The sequence below is a fragment of the Typopeltis vanoorti genome, chromosome 5, assembly GCF_054136105.1.
Source record: "Typopeltis vanoorti isolate ZY-2024b chromosome 5, IOZ_Tvanoo_1.0, whole genome shotgun sequence".
Taxonomy (NCBI): Eukaryota; Metazoa; Arthropoda; class Arachnida; order Uropygi; family Thelyphonidae; genus Typopeltis; species Typopeltis vanoorti.
This window is the reverse complement of record NC_143553.1, coordinates 150,402,230-150,419,134: the sequence shown is the minus strand read 5'-3', so window position 1 is coordinate 150,419,134 and position 16,905 is coordinate 150,402,230. Positions and strand designations below refer to the sequence as shown.

Sequence of the window (16,905 nt, the reverse complement as noted above, 5' to 3'; positions counted from 1 at the left end):
CTCAGATACTTTTGCTGTTTTGGGCGTTACCAACTCTTCTTCCTGTGGGCTTAATGGCCGTTTGGAGGTGTTGGTGTTCACCTCCATCTTTCCTTCTTCCCTATCTATATCTGTATCAGTATCTATATTGGTATTGATGGTTTCAATAACGACTGTTTCTTCTTGTTGGATTTTACTGCTTGTGGAAGTTTTTTTTTCACCTTACGGTTTTTCTTAGACGTGGAGGTATGGATTTCTGTTATATCAGGAGCAGCCTCGAAAGAAGGAGAAGCTTTCTGTGCTGTGTCATTTCCATTGCTTGGTGGAGTTGCTGGCGTGATTGCACCACCCATCCTCTCAGCAAGGGTTCTGGATGGGCATGTGTCCACTTTGTGGTCAATTACGCCACATTTCAGGCAAGCTGACTCACAGTTTTCTTGGTTGTGGCCTGCTTTGAGGCAGTGTTTACATTTCACTCTAGGACAGTCCGCCCCAAGGTGAGTGAAGGCACCACATTTAAAACATTGTTTTTTTACACCAGAGTAGTTTATCATTACTCTAGCGGATCCAATAATAATGAAGTTGGGAACGGGCGTTTTCATCTCAAGGGAGATGTGGACTTCACCCGACTTCCATTTGGGGTTTTCTGCGTCATTTAGGACTTCCACCTTGTGTACAACTCCCCATTTCCCGAATATTTCGTGGATGATCTTTACATAGGTTTCAATATATTCTAAAGGGAATCTGGGGATTCTAAGTAGTTTGGTAATGCTCCCTACCAAAAATGGAACTACTGTTTTTCCATTACACTCGAATCCTGCATTTGTTCACTCCTTACTACTACTTGGAAGCGGCCACTACCAAAGGGAGTAAAACCAAAAATCTGCTCAGCGCTGACGCTTTCGATGAGGGCTTTGGCCAAACATCGAGATCGTAGGTCAGCTTCAACTTCGATTCCAAGGGTCCGCGTACGCGGCAAAGCCATGGCTGGTGAGGGGGCTAAGCTATTCCTACCACCGAGTGTGTTATTCTTGCCCCAGTCCGGTTTATTCTGTATCTGCTGCTGTAGTTTATTATCAAGTGCCTCTATGAGATGCTTTGTCGATAATAACTGAGCTAACTTATACAATTTGCGCTTAGCTAAACAATTTGCTAATCACCTATGAGAAAAGTTCACAAAAATGAACGCTATGTATGTAACGAAATATATACACACAAAGCAAAATTGGTTTATATATATGTAAAATTGGTTTATATATATATATATATATATATATAAATATAATATATATTATAATTATATATTATATATATATATAATATATATATATATATATATATATATATATATATATATATATATATATATATATATATATATATATATATATATATATTATATATATATATATATATTTATATTTATATTGGAAAATATTGGAAAACATCACAAGAATCTGTGATGTTTTCCTCTAAGAAAAACATCACAGATTCCTAAATTCGGGCGCCATCTTTGAGTAAATCAACGTCAAACAATTATGCATTTTTTTTGCTTATAAAAATAAAAATGTAGATTACTCCGTAAATGACTGAGTCAGGTGCTGATCTACTAAACATGTTTTACGATAAGCAAAGAGAAAAAGAAAGGTAATTGTGTTGGTTTCAAAATTATTAAACTATTTTTATCAATGCGATATTTTCATAATTGATTCAATTTCGAGACTGGAATACAGAATTTTGTTATAAAAATATTTTATAGAATTGGAAAATGCAAAATAGTTTTCCTTTCTAGTGAATAGCTGAACGTATTCTTACTATAGCTTATATTAATAATTCAATCTATAAACAAAGCTATCTTCTAAAATAAATTTTAAACAAAATAATAAATCATTTATTATTTATCGTTTTGATAAATTTAAAATTTATCATTTTAATTAAAAAAATTAAAAATTTTCTTTCATATTTGAAAGAATGCTTATATTTATAAGTACACCTATTATTTAAGCACATAAAATAATTAAAAAAGTTATCCTATTCTTATTGTTGATGAAATAGATCGAAGATCTCGAAGACAAAAGAAGTCCTTTTTAGGACTTCCAGGGTAACGAATGCAACTTTAGCTCAATAACACTTCATCCACACAGATTTACTTCATTCAAATAACGGGATAAAGAGTCAAGGACTCAGTCCATCTTCCAGTTCTTTTAAGAGCTGTTGATGAAATACTGTTTATTCAGAGTTTCTCTTGTAATTTTCGGAAGTGTTCGTTTTTCTAACAGGCCTACTGAAAAGAAAAAGAAAAAACAAAACAAAACAAAACTATTTCTTGAACAGTGCCCATGTGATGCACCCGTGCTTCATGCACATATTTTGAATAATCAGAATAGTATACTCATTGTACTTAGCGTACAACAAATAGTGTAATATACTATTTATTGATATTTTGTGAAACAATTTTCTTTTATAATTATATAATATTTCACGCCCGAAAAAATTTTGTGACAAGGACAAAACAGTGTGTTTACGTAAATGTATTACAAGAAATTTTATTTTGTTTCCTTCAGGCTTTTTTTTTTCTTCCTCCCAATAGTAACCCTATCAGGAGGTAATTTATTCCTACATGCTCCATTGCATTACAATGCTTATATTACATGTAGCTTACAAGCACTGATTAACATTTCTATTTATATTTTTGTATCAATTTTCATACATTTATATTTTTATATACTGTATACATATATTAACACTATACGGTATAATTCACATAATATGAGTATTTATGTTAGATCACAAGGACTGGAAGTTCATTTTATTAGCAAATTTAATTAATTGTATGTTATACTTTTCGATAAGTCCTCTGTTTTGACACTGGGCACTTGTCTCCGGAAGTGATGACGTGTTGCATTAGGGGCATCCGGATGGAGTCCAATAGCTGACAGTCGTAAAGTATGTGGTCAACAGTCTGTTGAAGCTGCGGACTGCAGATGCATAATGGTGCATAGATATGGTGCTGTGTAGATAGTTGCTTAGTTTTCCGTGTCCCGTTAGTAGCGTGGTTAAACCTGGAGAAATAGTGTTTTTTTAGCCGGAGTCTGCTTCCGATGCCAGGAAAGAATTCTTTGCTAGCATCGGAAAGAATGGGAAAGCTTTTCTCTTCTGCAAATGTTTTTATAGCAGATTTCGAGAATTTCTGATAACTTGTTTCTAGCCGTCCGTTTCTAGCTGCTTCTTTAGCCAACTGATCCGCTCTCTCGTTTCCTGCTATTCCAGTATGCGCGTTCACCCAGCAGAAATTGATTTCCCATCCCTCTAGAGTGAGATTTCGAACCAGATTTCTTGTCTGTTCTATTAATGCAATATGGTTGTTCTGGTTTTTTATGCCGTCTATAGTGCTTCTACTATCACTGTAAATTGTTGCTGTCTTTTGCTGGAGGTGTTCAGTTCTAATTCCAGGAGATATGTGAGTGACTGAACTATAGCGAGTTGTTCTGCTTGGTTGCTGTAACAGAGAGGATGCAGTCTAGAGCAGCGTTCTTGTATAATGGACGGTCTGTTGTATGCAGTGAAGGAACAACCGACGTTTCTTTCGGTTTTGCTTCCGTCAGTGTATATTTGGAATTTCACTTTCAGAGCTTTCCTTCTCCTTAATATTTGTTTTCTTTGCTGGGTGAGGCCACTTACTGTAGTGAAGCGGGACGTTCGTAGCTATTTAGATCGATGTTGTAACTTTCGATATATCTTCCGGAAGTGACTTCATATATATAAGAGATAATTCTTGTATTTTCAGGCAGATCGGTGTTAGAGCTACCATAACGCAAGCTGCCTCGAAAGATATTGTCCTGTATCCTTTAATTATGGGTATGGCTATAAGGCGTTGAACGCTGTTTAGTTTTTGTCGATTTATCTTTGATTTTAGATTATGTTTCCAGGCAGGTGCAGCATTAGATATCATTGGTAGTATAGCATCGGCATATATCGTTTTTAGCGCTCGTTGGCCTAATCCCTACTTAATCCTTGCCGACTTAGCTAGGAGGTTTACTATTTGTAAGCTTTTTTCATCAACATATGAGATGTGCTTATTGAAGGTGAATTTTTCGTCTATTGTTACTCCTAGGTATTTTAGCTGACTGGCTACCTCGAGAACTTCTCCGTTTAGGAAGACTGTTGGAGGTTGTTTTGATTTTTTCGTGAGATGTGGAGCACTTTATGGACTTGGTGCTATTGAAGGTCACTTTCATCACTCGTGCCCACTCTGCAATTTTAAAGAGTTCTTCGTTGGCCGCTACTTCTAACTGTAAGCCGTTGCGTCCCCGAATCATTATCATCGGCGAAGGCTATGACTTTTGTTTTAGCAATGACAGGAAGTCTTAAAAGCGAGTCGTACTGGATGTTCCAAAAACCTGGTCCACAGCAGGAACCTTGCGGACAGCCTCGTTTGAATTTTTTAGTTACAGTTGTGGTTTTTAGTGTCATAGTTGCTCTTCTGTTTGAAAAATAATTTTTTGTAAGGCACAGTAAGTTTTTAGGGCATTTAAATCTATTAATTGATTGATTATGGTTGGCCACCACGCAGCATCGAAGGCTCCTTGTACGTCGAGTGAGATCAGTAGAAAGTCTTTTTTTTTTCTTTTTTTTTTTTTTTGCTGTAGACTGTGTTCTGTGAACTCTTTCACCTCCATAATTGCGTCTACTCTGCTGGACTGAGGTCTGAATGCGTATTGATTGCTGCTTAATTATGCAGTATGTCTACTTGAGTAGACATACTGCATTATTCGCTTTATTAGAAGTTTTTTCTAGTACCTTACCAGCAAAGCTTATGAGGCTGATTGGTCTGTTTTGTTAATTTCGTCGGATGTTTCTTTTCCTGGTTTGATTATAGGTATAATTTTTGAGTGTTTCCATATTGAAGGAAATCGACCTGTTTTTAGGCATTTGTTGTAAACTGTTGTTTTGAATTCAGGGAATTTGAGAAACGCTGTTAAGAGTATGTCGCTGCTTATTCCGTCTTCTACAGGAGTTTTTCTTGGATCCATTGATCTTAATATTGTCTCGATTTCATTAGTTGCAAATGAGTCGTCCTCAGGAAAGTCTATATCTGTTTCCATTCTTTGTCTGCAAGTTTTGTGGATTTCTTCATCTGTTGACCAATCGCCATCGGGAATAAACTTCTCTATCAATAAGAGCTGCCGGTTCTGCTAAGTTTTTAGTGTAGGTGCCGTCTTTTTCTTGATAGTTGATAGTATAGGTATTTGCCTTGTTCTTGCTTGCTGCTAATTTATATATACAATTCCAAGGATTCGATACAATTGAAACTGTACAAAATTTTCCATGATTCTGTTTTCGCGTTTGTAATTTTGGACTGATAGCTGTATTTGCTTTATAGTAGTTCTGTCTTCTCCTCTCTCTTAAATCTTGGTTATTGTATATTCTTTGGTATAGTCATCTGGGTGTGTTGACACGTTTTTTAGGACTGTTAGTTCGTCGTTCTACCAAGGTACTGATATTCTTCCATCGATGTTTAGCTTCTTGGTTGTTCTGAGTGTTTGGTCGTTGCATTTTATCAGACCTGATGAAAGTGCAGAAGCAAGGGAGTCTGTATCGGTTCGTACTGATGCCCAGTTTTTCGCTGTTTGCATTAAAGTGATGTTCTGAGATTAAGCGTGAAAATTCTCTTTTTAATGCTTTTATAAATTTCTCTAGGTTGGTTTTATTGGTGAAGTATTTGATGTTAATGCGATGGTTTTTGTTGTGTATTCCGTTTAAATTTTTGTTACTGATAATGAAACTTATTATGCTATGGTCTGAACAGCTTTCCTCTTCTTCGTATTTCCATTCAAAAATCCGGGGTAAGATAGCGTTGTTTGCTATTTTTTTGATCGATGAAGCTGCTTCCTCTGGAATTTTCGAATGATGGAGTGTTACAGTCGTCGTTTAGTGTGTGTAGGGAATTTGATGCTATGAACTCTTCCAAATTTTTTCCTCTATTGTTTGTGTTTTCGTTAAACCATAATACCGAACGGGAGGTGCTATCTATTCCAAGTATTAAGCCGTGGTTGCTGGTAAACTCCACGATGTTGCTCATTTATTTTAAGACGCGTTTTATGTCTGTGTGATAGTCGAGATACATACTCGCAGCAAATGTTTTAATTCCTCTGTATGTAATTTCGATAAGTACCGAGGCCTCGTTGCTGAGCTGAGAAATTAATATTGCCTCACCTTCAGGATTGATCACTAGTATTGCAGCTCTCTTTCTTTCTGATCCTTTGGAAAATATTTTATAATTACTTGGAAAGCAGCACATTTTATTATTGGTGTTGTAGGGTTCTTGCATTCATGCTAGTCCTATATTTTTCCTATTTATGAGTTCTGTTAAGTTCTTTACAGCCTTTATGGAGCGTTGAAGATTTATTTGAAGGCATGCCAGGGAAGTAGTGCTGTTTTTGCTAGCTGTATTATTGCTTTCCATAGTTTGTGTTTTGAATTTTGAGCTGTCCATAGTAGTTGTATATCGGGTAGTCTTTGCTTATTGCCATGTGTTTGGTCGTTTTTGATTTTAGCATGCTTGTTGGGATTGGCAGTTTATGCAGTTCATCTCTGACTTATTTCGTGGGCACTCGCTAAACTTATGTTCTTTTGAGCAGAATGAACAGGTGATTTTCCCCCTGCAGTCTCGTGTGTGATGGTGGAATTTATTACAGCTAAAGTACCTCAGAACCTTTACATAGTCTGCACAAATGGCAAATTCTCTACAGAATTTTGATACCAGTTTTTAGCAATTTGGTCCTCCCCGTTGGATCGACTTCAGTAATTAAGTTTCGCTTGTTCGTTTTTTTATTTGTCATGATGAATTTCTGTGTCAGCTTTGTATCGTACTGAAGAGTTCTTCGTTCTGTATGTGGATTGAATCAATTGCATTGTTCGTATCAATTTCACTGGGAATGTCATATGTAATTAATCTTGGAAGATATTTCCTACTGGGATTTGCTACTAACGTGTCTTTGCATTCCTTCGTGATTTCGTTATGTAGCAAATCTATGTCGGTCTTTTCTTTGGATTTAATTAAGACTCCTCCGTTATTAATACTTTTCATTTTTGTGATTCCGATTTTAATTTTTCCTTGGGTCGATTTTTTTCTTTGATATTTTTAGTTTCCTCGCTGTTTAATTGAGCTATCGGTTTCACTATTAGTTTATAGCATGGATTGTTTTCAGATTCGTCTTTGTTTTTAGCATTGTTTTTAACAGCATGCGAGTATAGCTGAGTAGGCTGAGCTAAGTTAGTCTATTCCTGGTTGCTTGAAGCAGTCTGTGGTTCTATTGATACTTTAGTTTCGTTTTTCATTTTATTGAAAACCTTCACAGCGGTTAGTGTATCCCTTTTTAAATGGTTCTTAAATTGCCGCTTACTTTGGCTACGTTGGGTAGCAAATCTAGGGCTTTTTCGAACTCTAATTCGTCCAGTGCCTCCATCTTAGTTACTTAAAGTTGTGGTATTATAGCTTTCCTATTGAACTGCTACGTTTACTAAGGTACAAAGTTTAAGATAATGTACTTACAGTTTCCTGCTTGTTTCTAGAAGTGAAGCTTCCATTGAGTTAGGCTTCAGAGGGTTGTTTCTTGTCACCTTTGTATCTCCCAGTGGCAGCAGTTAGGACAGGGGAAGGTATTTGCCCTTGCTGTAGCAGCTAATACTATTATGCACGGGTCGTTGAGGGTAGCTGGACAATAAATACACTCTGAACAGCAGTATTAGTCCATAAAATTTCACACATATGCGCTTAGAAATATGAAACTATAGAGTAAATTATGCACTGTTAGATAGATCACTGTACAAGCTATCAGTCGATACTAGATACATCCAGTTTTCCTATTCGATACCGCACAAAATTAAGGTAAAACCAGGAGCGATTTCAGGCACGTCCGCGTCTACTACTGTGTGCGTGCGTGCGTGTGTGTGTGTGTGTGTGTGTGTGTGTGTTATATTAGGCTACGGAAGCCTTCAAGGTAAATTAAAATAGGACTGTTTCATCCTTTTGCCATAACTAACACAGAAACAAACTTGAGTAGTAATAGTAGTAGTGTGTTTAATAATTTAGTTCCGTCTGTTATAACGTGATTCGCCAATTCTGTGCGATCCCTATGCTTTATAAGTGGGAAAAAAGTTCGACATTATATAAATTGCTCTTATAAAGTTGTGATTAAAAAAACGTAATTAAAAATCAAAAATTTGTACCACAGTAGAGTTGGAATGTTTGATTATGATCAGCAGATATATCGACAGTAGTGCACCCTAACGAATAATTTGTAAATATGTTACTATAGCGGCTACTCTGCAAGAAATACTGCGTTGAATTATGTTTTCTTTTTTTATAATGAAGGAATTGAAATAATATTGCAATTATAAGAGAATCAAATATAATTAAACGCAATATTTCTTGCAGAGTAGCCGCTATAGTAACATATTTACAAATTATTCGTTAGGGTGCACTACTGTCGATATATCTGCTGATCATAATCAAACATTCCAACTCTACTGTGGTACAAATTTATGATTTTTAATTACTTTTTTTTTAATCACAACTTTATAAGAGCAATTTAAATAATGTCGAACTTTTTTCCCACTTATCATTCTTAGCCTTTCATTATACTCACGAACCCCACCTACAAACACATTAAAGCACTGCAGGTTATCTGAAAAGAATTCTCCTTGTGGGCGTTAGTGTGCGATATTTATTTCAAAATCTATTCATCACTCGAGCTCACTCTGCCTCGGCATCATTTGCGCACGTGGACGCCAACTTACACCTGTTTCCCTCCTACCTATATTTACGACGGTGATAGTTACATGCGCGGTAGATGCGAAACTTAATATATGAACACTGCCATGTATCGTTTAGGACAGTTGCCTAGCAACCTTTTATGGTTCTTTGATGTGAGTATAACACGTAGTTGCCTATCACTTCTGTTGTTTGCTTGCGTGTTAACCTGTATCTTCGCATAACGGCACTGTTTCGATTTTCCTTTTTATTGCAGACACCATCTCCCAGTTCCTGTATCTAAAAGAAACGAAGTTAACCTGTGGAGCATTCTGAAAAATTGCATCGGAAAGGTAAGTGCAGTATAGCAGCTCACTTTGTGTGTTTATCGAAAAAACATTCATCATATAGAAATGTATAAAAAACATTTTTCTGTATATTTCAATAAGGTTTGTTCCTAGAACTTTCACAACTTTCAGCATAGTTAAAATACTTGCTAAAATATATTTAAAAATTAAAATTTTAAGTTTAAATATAGTTTAAGTATATTTTTGAAATACTTATTAAATATTTATAAGCACTTTTCAGTTAATTGGAGATTGCAATCAAGTACATTAACTGTCCTGACATAATCTCGACAACATGGATCACACTTTGTTAAATGAATCTTATTATCTAATATATATATAGACAGGTTTTAGTCATTATTTTGATTGCATTATAAAATATGAATAAAAATAAAATATCATTTTTTATTTCCCATAACAATTGAATTAAATAAGTAACTTTCTAGAATTTTCTGAATTTAGAATTTATTAAGAATACACCCTTAAATTTTCTGAATAAATGTATATGAAAAAAAATACGATTATTTAAATAATTTCGATCAATATTTTTTCGATATTGAAAAAAATTATTTGTTTGATGATATATTTCATATTGAAAAAATCGTATTTGGTGCATTTTGGCTATATATCTAGGATAATTTCTGCGTTTCGTCAAGTTTTTAACATTTTCTGAGTAACTTTGTATGTGAAAATAAATACGATTTTTTGCGACAATATATTTGCATACATATATAAATATGATATTTTTTTCAATATATATATAAATATAAAAATACGATTTAAATGATTTTTTTCAATATATATAAATACAATTTTAGCAACAATATTTGCATATATAAATATGATTTTTTTCAATATATATTTGTATATATAAATATAAATACGATTTTTTCAAGATATTTGTATATACGTAAGTGTTTGTTTATTTTTTTAAATAATATACAGAATGCTATTAACTATACTTGTATGTAATATTATCTTTATGTAATAATATATTTGAAAAACATGCAAATAAATATATGATATTTTATTGTATTTTTATATACAATGTGATTCTAAATTATTGTCGAGATTTCCATGGCCTATAATTTCAAACTGGAAACAACAAAATACATACAGGAATGAAAGCATAACTCAAAAGGTTTTATTTTGCAACGCTGTACTTGCCACATTGATATCTGGGAGATAATATGACATCATACTTCAAAATGGCGGCTGTTCAAATGCAATGTGCGTACTTTGGTTTTTCGAAACAAAGCTTGTTATCACAACATCGTTGCAGAACTCAGTATGGAGAGAATCCAACCATCAGATAATGATATCTGACGTTACTTACAGCAATTTCAAGAGACTGGTAGTGTTCATCACCAAAAAGGAGAGGAAAAACCGGGCACTTCGCAGGAAGGTATTGATCGAATTCAAGAAGCATTTTATCGAAGCCCACAAAAATCAACTAGATGAGCTTCTTTGCAGTTAGGAAACAACCCTCCAAACAACCAAAAATGATTGTTTGGCGGGTTGTTCATGACTGCCTTCAACTCCGTGCCTACAAATTGCAGATTGTGCAAGCTTTGCAGCCAGACGATAAACTCTGCCGTTTCCAATTTGCCCAAGACATTTTGTCAAGAGTCAAAGCAGATAAAAATTGCCTTCGGAGATGAATGTTTAGTGGTGAAGCAACGTTCTGCCTATCAGGGAGGGTAAATCGTTATAACTGCAGAATATGGGAATCAGAATACCCTCATGGCATTCGAGTATTCGAAAGAGATAGTCGAAATGTGAATGTCTGGGGTGCTTCGTCATGTTCTGAAGTTTTGGGAACCTTTTTCTTTGCGGAAAATAATAGTGACAGAGATGAACTATCTGGACATGCTACAGCTGCATTTGTTATCTCAGTTGGAAGATCATCAGCCAATGTGGTGTTCCAGCAAGTTGGAACACTGGACTCTTATTGTCCGAGAATTTCTTGACATACATTTTCCTGGGTTGGGGGTGGTGGACCGATTCCATGGTCTCCGCGCTCACTCGATATTACACCGTCTGATTTCTTCCTGTGGAGGATACGTGAAGAACATTGTTTACCAGCTGCTTGTGTCCTCCCTCGACGAACTGAAGACCAGAATTGTTACTGTGATAGAAACAGTTACACCGTAAATAATGAAGAACACTTGGAGGGAAATTGATTATCCCTTGGGTATCTTACATGCCATGAAAGTGCGCATGTTGAAGTGGTTTAGCATTATGTAGTATTGATTCTATAAGTAATAAAGATTTTGGAGCTACACTTTCGTATTCTGTATGCAGTTTTATTGGGTTGTTTCCGGTTTGAAAATTATAGACCACGGAAATTCTTACAATAATTTAAAATCACCCTGTATTTCTACTGCATTTTCTAACAAACAAATTCCCGCTTAAGCTCAAAGCTATTGTAAATGTAAAAATCTGTTACGCTCTCAGGATGATTAAACTTGGTGTTATCGCAAAGACGTTTAGCGAAAATCAAGCTGGATTTCACCATAGTTTTGAGTTTAAAATGAGGTTTATTAATAATTTATGATAATTTGAAATTATTATAAATTTAAAATTACAATTATTATATTAAATGAAATGTATGTATGTGTATACATGGTGTGCCTGTTATTTAACGATATAAAATTCGTATAAAATAAACAGCAACTACAAGGATATGAATCATTTATTATTTCCAATATAATCTTCCCTTAACTCGGTACAACGTTCCATACAAATTTTCAAAACACCATCATATATAAAAGGGTGTATAGGCAGGTAATTTGCGCTCTTTATGAGTTTTCGTATTTACGATGTCTTTCTTTTTTTTTTATTTTTGCATTGACTGCAATAAAGAAAAATTCTAAACATTCATAACATATACAGTATTTCAAAGCATAGGCATAGTTATACACCTGTACGTGCGTTTGTTTGTTTGTTCAGGCAGACAGAGGGTCTCACTGACTCGCATAACAACCATGCTGACCGTACAAAGAGTGGTTGTGCTCTTCATTGTTGTCTTGTCTTGTCTTATTTCAAATTTATCTCTCTTATTAATCGCTGAACATTATGCCAAAGCAAAGTAATATTACGAAGACTGATGTTAATAATAGGAAACAGCGAAGAGGAATAAATAACCTTTGACACAAAATAACATCGTAAGAAAAAAATGCGACCAGAATGACTTCAAGGATTGAAGATCGTTGTGCTGAATATTATGTAAGTACTTCAGATGTGTATCGACAGAATAAATTTTACGAGTTTTCTTTTTAGAAGCCCACGTTAGGAACGAATTAATTCGTAAAGTTAAGAACCTCCTGTATAGTTGAGCTCAGTGGTGATACTCTTCTGGATGACCTGCATCAATGACCTGCGACATTCTTTAATTTTGGTTTTCAATTTAGGAAGGAGAGGAGTGCTCCTGTGCCAAATACGGCAGTTTTCAACACTGTACTGGATGCGAAAGTGGGAAACTGCTTCACCTTTAACGCACAATGTGCAGGTGCATTGTCGTGGGATAAAACCCAACGGTTTGTTCGGTACTGCGCCCTTCTCACTTGTCTGATGCGTTGATTCAGACGCTGTATGACACAAGATAGTACTGACCATTAAGCGCTTGGTCTTCCAGCACAAATTTCTTATGAAAAGTTCATGAATGCAGAAGAAAACAATCAACACTGTTTTGACTCGAGACTTCTTCAGTCGAACTGTTTTAGAGACGTCCACGACTGCATTCCATGCATGGTCGTTTTTTTTTCCCCTGTGTTTGATTGGAAGCAGAACGATTCATCACCAGTGATAACTTTTCTCTCTATTTCAGAGAAAGACAGAGAGTCGTGGCACTATCTTGGTTGTTCTCACTGTTTCATTTTTCGAATTTTCGCCTCAAACAGTGGACCCGAGAACTAATAAAGCTATCGCAACGCGCATGGGCTTGTTGGAAAGTGGAACAGAAAATTCTAGAAAATCTCTCTCTCTCGTTATTTAACCTCACACTGTGGATATATGTCTGTATGTATTATTATTACACAGCACCTACGTGTAATCACTGCCGAGAGGCATTGGGCGTTACATTACGCTCTCCTCCACCCATCAAATGCATTTTCGTCTGTTAATGGTGTTTTTCCATCAGTTTGTTTTCTTCTCCGGAGAAAAAAGCTTTGAATATTTCCTCAGGAGACCAAATAACTCACTTTCATTTGATAAAACCCACTATTAGATTTCACTTATCTTGATAATAATTCAACTAAAATGTATGTATGTGTGCGTGCGTGCACCCGTGTATCTTGTGGCAACGTTCCTTGTTATTAAGGCTCTTTTTTTTTTTTTTTCAAGTAGTTTCCGAGTTGCTTGACATTTGGTGCAGGCAAGCGTTTTTCATCCCAGAAACTGATTGGGGTTGAGTCTTTTGGTTCTCTGGGAATGCCGTACAGCCCTTGTAGTTTGCGTGGCTTTTGGTATTCTGTCGTTGCATGTTTGCCTCCACATTGGAAAACACTTTGTGAGGAAGGCTGAGAACAGAAATAGATGGAATAAAAGAGGAAGAGAAGAAGAAGGTTACATGAGTGTTCTGTTGGACTGGAAAGGGAGTTGGGTAACTGCTGCTCTTCTTTAATTCGCCCAACAGAAAGTAGAGCAATGATGGTTGCCTTTGCAGAGGAGCGACTATGGAAGTCCCTGTAGAAAAGGCCCAGCTCTGCAACATTGCGTAGAGATTGAGGTGAGTCTAAAAGAGGGACATCTGTGGGCCAGATTGCTCTCCAATGGACATAATCAAAGATTTTTAAGGAGGTTTCAAAAAAAGAGAGAATTTGAGATTTGTACAGAGTTAGCAGTTAGCAGTTAAATTTTTAGGAACTGAAGAAGCCTGACATGGCGTGTTTATGTCAGAAAAGGCTGGAAGTAAATGTCAATCTAAGAAAGAAATCTTATCCCGTCTAGTAATTTGTGTTCTACTGAGAATAAGGGTAGGTGACTTAAGATCCCTTTACGAGAAAAAAAAGATGCAAGACTGCATTTTATTATCATTGAAGGTGACTTGAAGAAAGTTTTGTCTGAAGGTTAATATATCAGTGTTTATGACACCGGTCGCAGATAATCTTGCCATTTAGGATATGTGAGCATTGCATAATTTGTGGAATGAGTGTACGAGTGAAGTACATTATCATCATAGCTGTGGATATGATTAGTAGTGATTGAGAGTAAGTCATTTATGTATATGAGAAAGAGCCCTATAGCACTAGAGCTCGAAGAGTTGGAGCCGATCACCATGATATCCAGTGAACGACCAGAGAGAAAAAGCTTACTGTCCAATTACAGAGGGCAGGTAGACCATAGAATGGCGATTTACTGAGGACGTCTCAATGCCAGACTACTCGATCATATGCTAGGAAATATCATACAAAACGGCATTTATTTCTCCAGTGATCATTAACGTAGGATGAGAAGTTAGCCGTGGATCTAAAGTAGCGGAATCCATATTGGTAGTCATTGATTTACTGGTAGGCTTCTAGGTATTAGTGATTGGTGCTGATAACTTTCTCCATTATTTTGGAGAAGATTGAGATGATAGGGCTAATTGGCCTCGCCTACTCCCCGTACCGGAATAAACAGGCGTTAGATGATTTTGTTTTGAGATGATAAGGATCTCTCGATAGTTGAATGGAAATTTTGTAGCTTTCTATTTTCGAATAGCCTGAGCATATGCTTGCTTCCATAAATCGTCAAAATTGCAAGATTTTTCGACTGAATTGTTAAAATCTGAACTTTCAAACATACTTATGAAAAACAAAACAGAAAATGAAATGCTATTTTGAGTTTAATTACACAATCCAGAATGTAATATCTTTTAGAATAAATTTTCAAAACAAACGAAAGAAAGAAAGAAAGTCTTGAACATCTCAGGCTCTATAGTTTTTTTTTTTTTTTTCATCTGGAAGACGGTTAGCTGGTTTCATATAGAGGCAGCGGGGAAAACTTGAGGATTATCATCATGTGAAAGCAACTGTAGAAAACACGCGGTCATTAATATATATAATGTACTGGCTTCATAGTTTTAGTTGCCTATGCGTAATACCAACAAAATTAATCATGTAATGAATCAATAACTAGATAAATCAAAGCGATTTAAAGAGCCATCAAGTGTTATAGTCGATATTACGAGGATGGTCTGAAAAGTTATCGACCTAACAATGAAAAAACAAATTTATAATTTCAAAATTATTTTTATTTTTCAACATAATCTCCCTTAAGACTAATACATTTATTCCAGGGATGGTCCAGCGCCATTGTCCCGTCCCTGTAGTGGTTCTCAGTAAAATCTGCAAAATACCCCCTACAGTTGCAATCGCCTCTTGATTCGAAGAAAAACGCTGCCCAGCGAGGAAGAATTTAGTTTTGGGAAGAGATAGAAGTCAGAGGAAGCCAAATCTGGAGAATAGGGTCGATGTTCCAACAATTCATAGTGCAGATCCCTTAATTTTCCCATTGCCAAAACACCTTTGTGGGCAGGTGCGTTGTCCTGATGAAAGATGATTTTTTTCTTCTGCAAACGGGGTCTTTTCTCACGAATTTTTTCGTCTATTCTGGTGAAAAGATTGGAATAATATTTCCCGGTTATTGTTTTAAACTTTTCAAGATAATTAGTAAACAAAATGCCTTTAGCATTCCAAAACACCAATTCAATGACCTTTCCTACTGATGGAATCGACTTTGGCGCTGAACAACCGGCTTCTGTCCATGTTTTGACTGTTGTTTGGATTCTGGTGTGTAATGGTGAAACCAAGTTTCATCCATAGTAATAAATCGACGCACAAAATCAGTTTTATTCTTGTTAAAACGCTCCAAGCGCTGCTCTGAGATTTTCATGCGAGTGGGTTTTTGATGTGCTGTGAGCAAGCGCGGCACCCATCTTGCGCAAAGCTTTTTCATTTGCAATTCTTCATGCAAAATATATCTTACACGTTCTTTTGCGTATAGTTTCAGTAATTTCACGCACTTTGACTCGCCCGTCATCCACTACCATATCGTGCACATGATCAATGATTTCTGGTGTTGTTATACTTTTTTGGACGTCCTTGACGTGGATCATCTTCAAGGCTGGTACAGCCACGTTTAAACTCGGCAGCCCATTTGTTAATTTTTGAAAACGAAGGAGAAGAGTGCCCATAAACGTTTGTGAACTTTGAGTGAATTTCTTTTGGCATTAAACCTACAAAGAATTTTGTAACAGCACGATACTCAATTTTATCCATATCAAGGGATACAGACAACACTTTTGCTTCAGAGAGCTGTATAAAACAAACTACTTGTTAGAACGACTTGCAATTTCACATGGATGCTTATGACAGATGTACCAACTTAGAAAAAAAATTCTTGCCGATAATGTTGCCATCTATGGTCGAGGCCGAGAACTTTTCAGATCACGCTCGTAAGCAGGTGATCCTAATAAAATGAACCTAAGTATAGGTGTGTGATATATTATAAGATCCGAAATAAACAGAAAAACTAAAATTTTCCATTTCAGATAAAACCTATTATGATTAACCTTTACCATGAAATATGTAAGCAGTTATTCGATAGAATACAGTTCATAATATAATGCTATTTTTGAGGTCATTCTTAAAGCAAAATATTGAATTGCCATCCACTGTATACTAAAGAATGAAATGGTGATTATTTTCTACTCTGTGTTTGTGTCAGTTATCGACATTAATAAAATCTCGTTGTTATTCTTTTTTTTATATTGACATACATAAACATAACTTTGGAAGTTCATTAAAAATTTAAAACCACCTCCTATTTTCATGCTGTTAG

At 35.7% G+C, this 16,905-nt stretch overlaps 1 protein-coding gene across 1 annotated transcript in view; it reads left to right on the top strand.

The window, feature by feature from the left end:
• Window positions 1-1,564: 1,564 nt before the first annotated feature.
• Window positions 1,565-16,905, top strand: part of LOC150106939 (oxysterol-binding protein-related protein 2-like) — a 138,801-nt gene continuing 123,460 nt past the window's right edge. Inside the window, exons 1-2 of the mRNA XM_090393509.1 lie at window positions 1,565-1,626; window positions 9,012-9,087. Of these exons, the coding sequence (XP_090249635.1) occupies window positions 1,565-1,626; window positions 9,012-9,087 (138 nt within the window). The remainder of the gene's footprint in view (window positions 1,627-9,011; window positions 9,088-16,905) is intronic.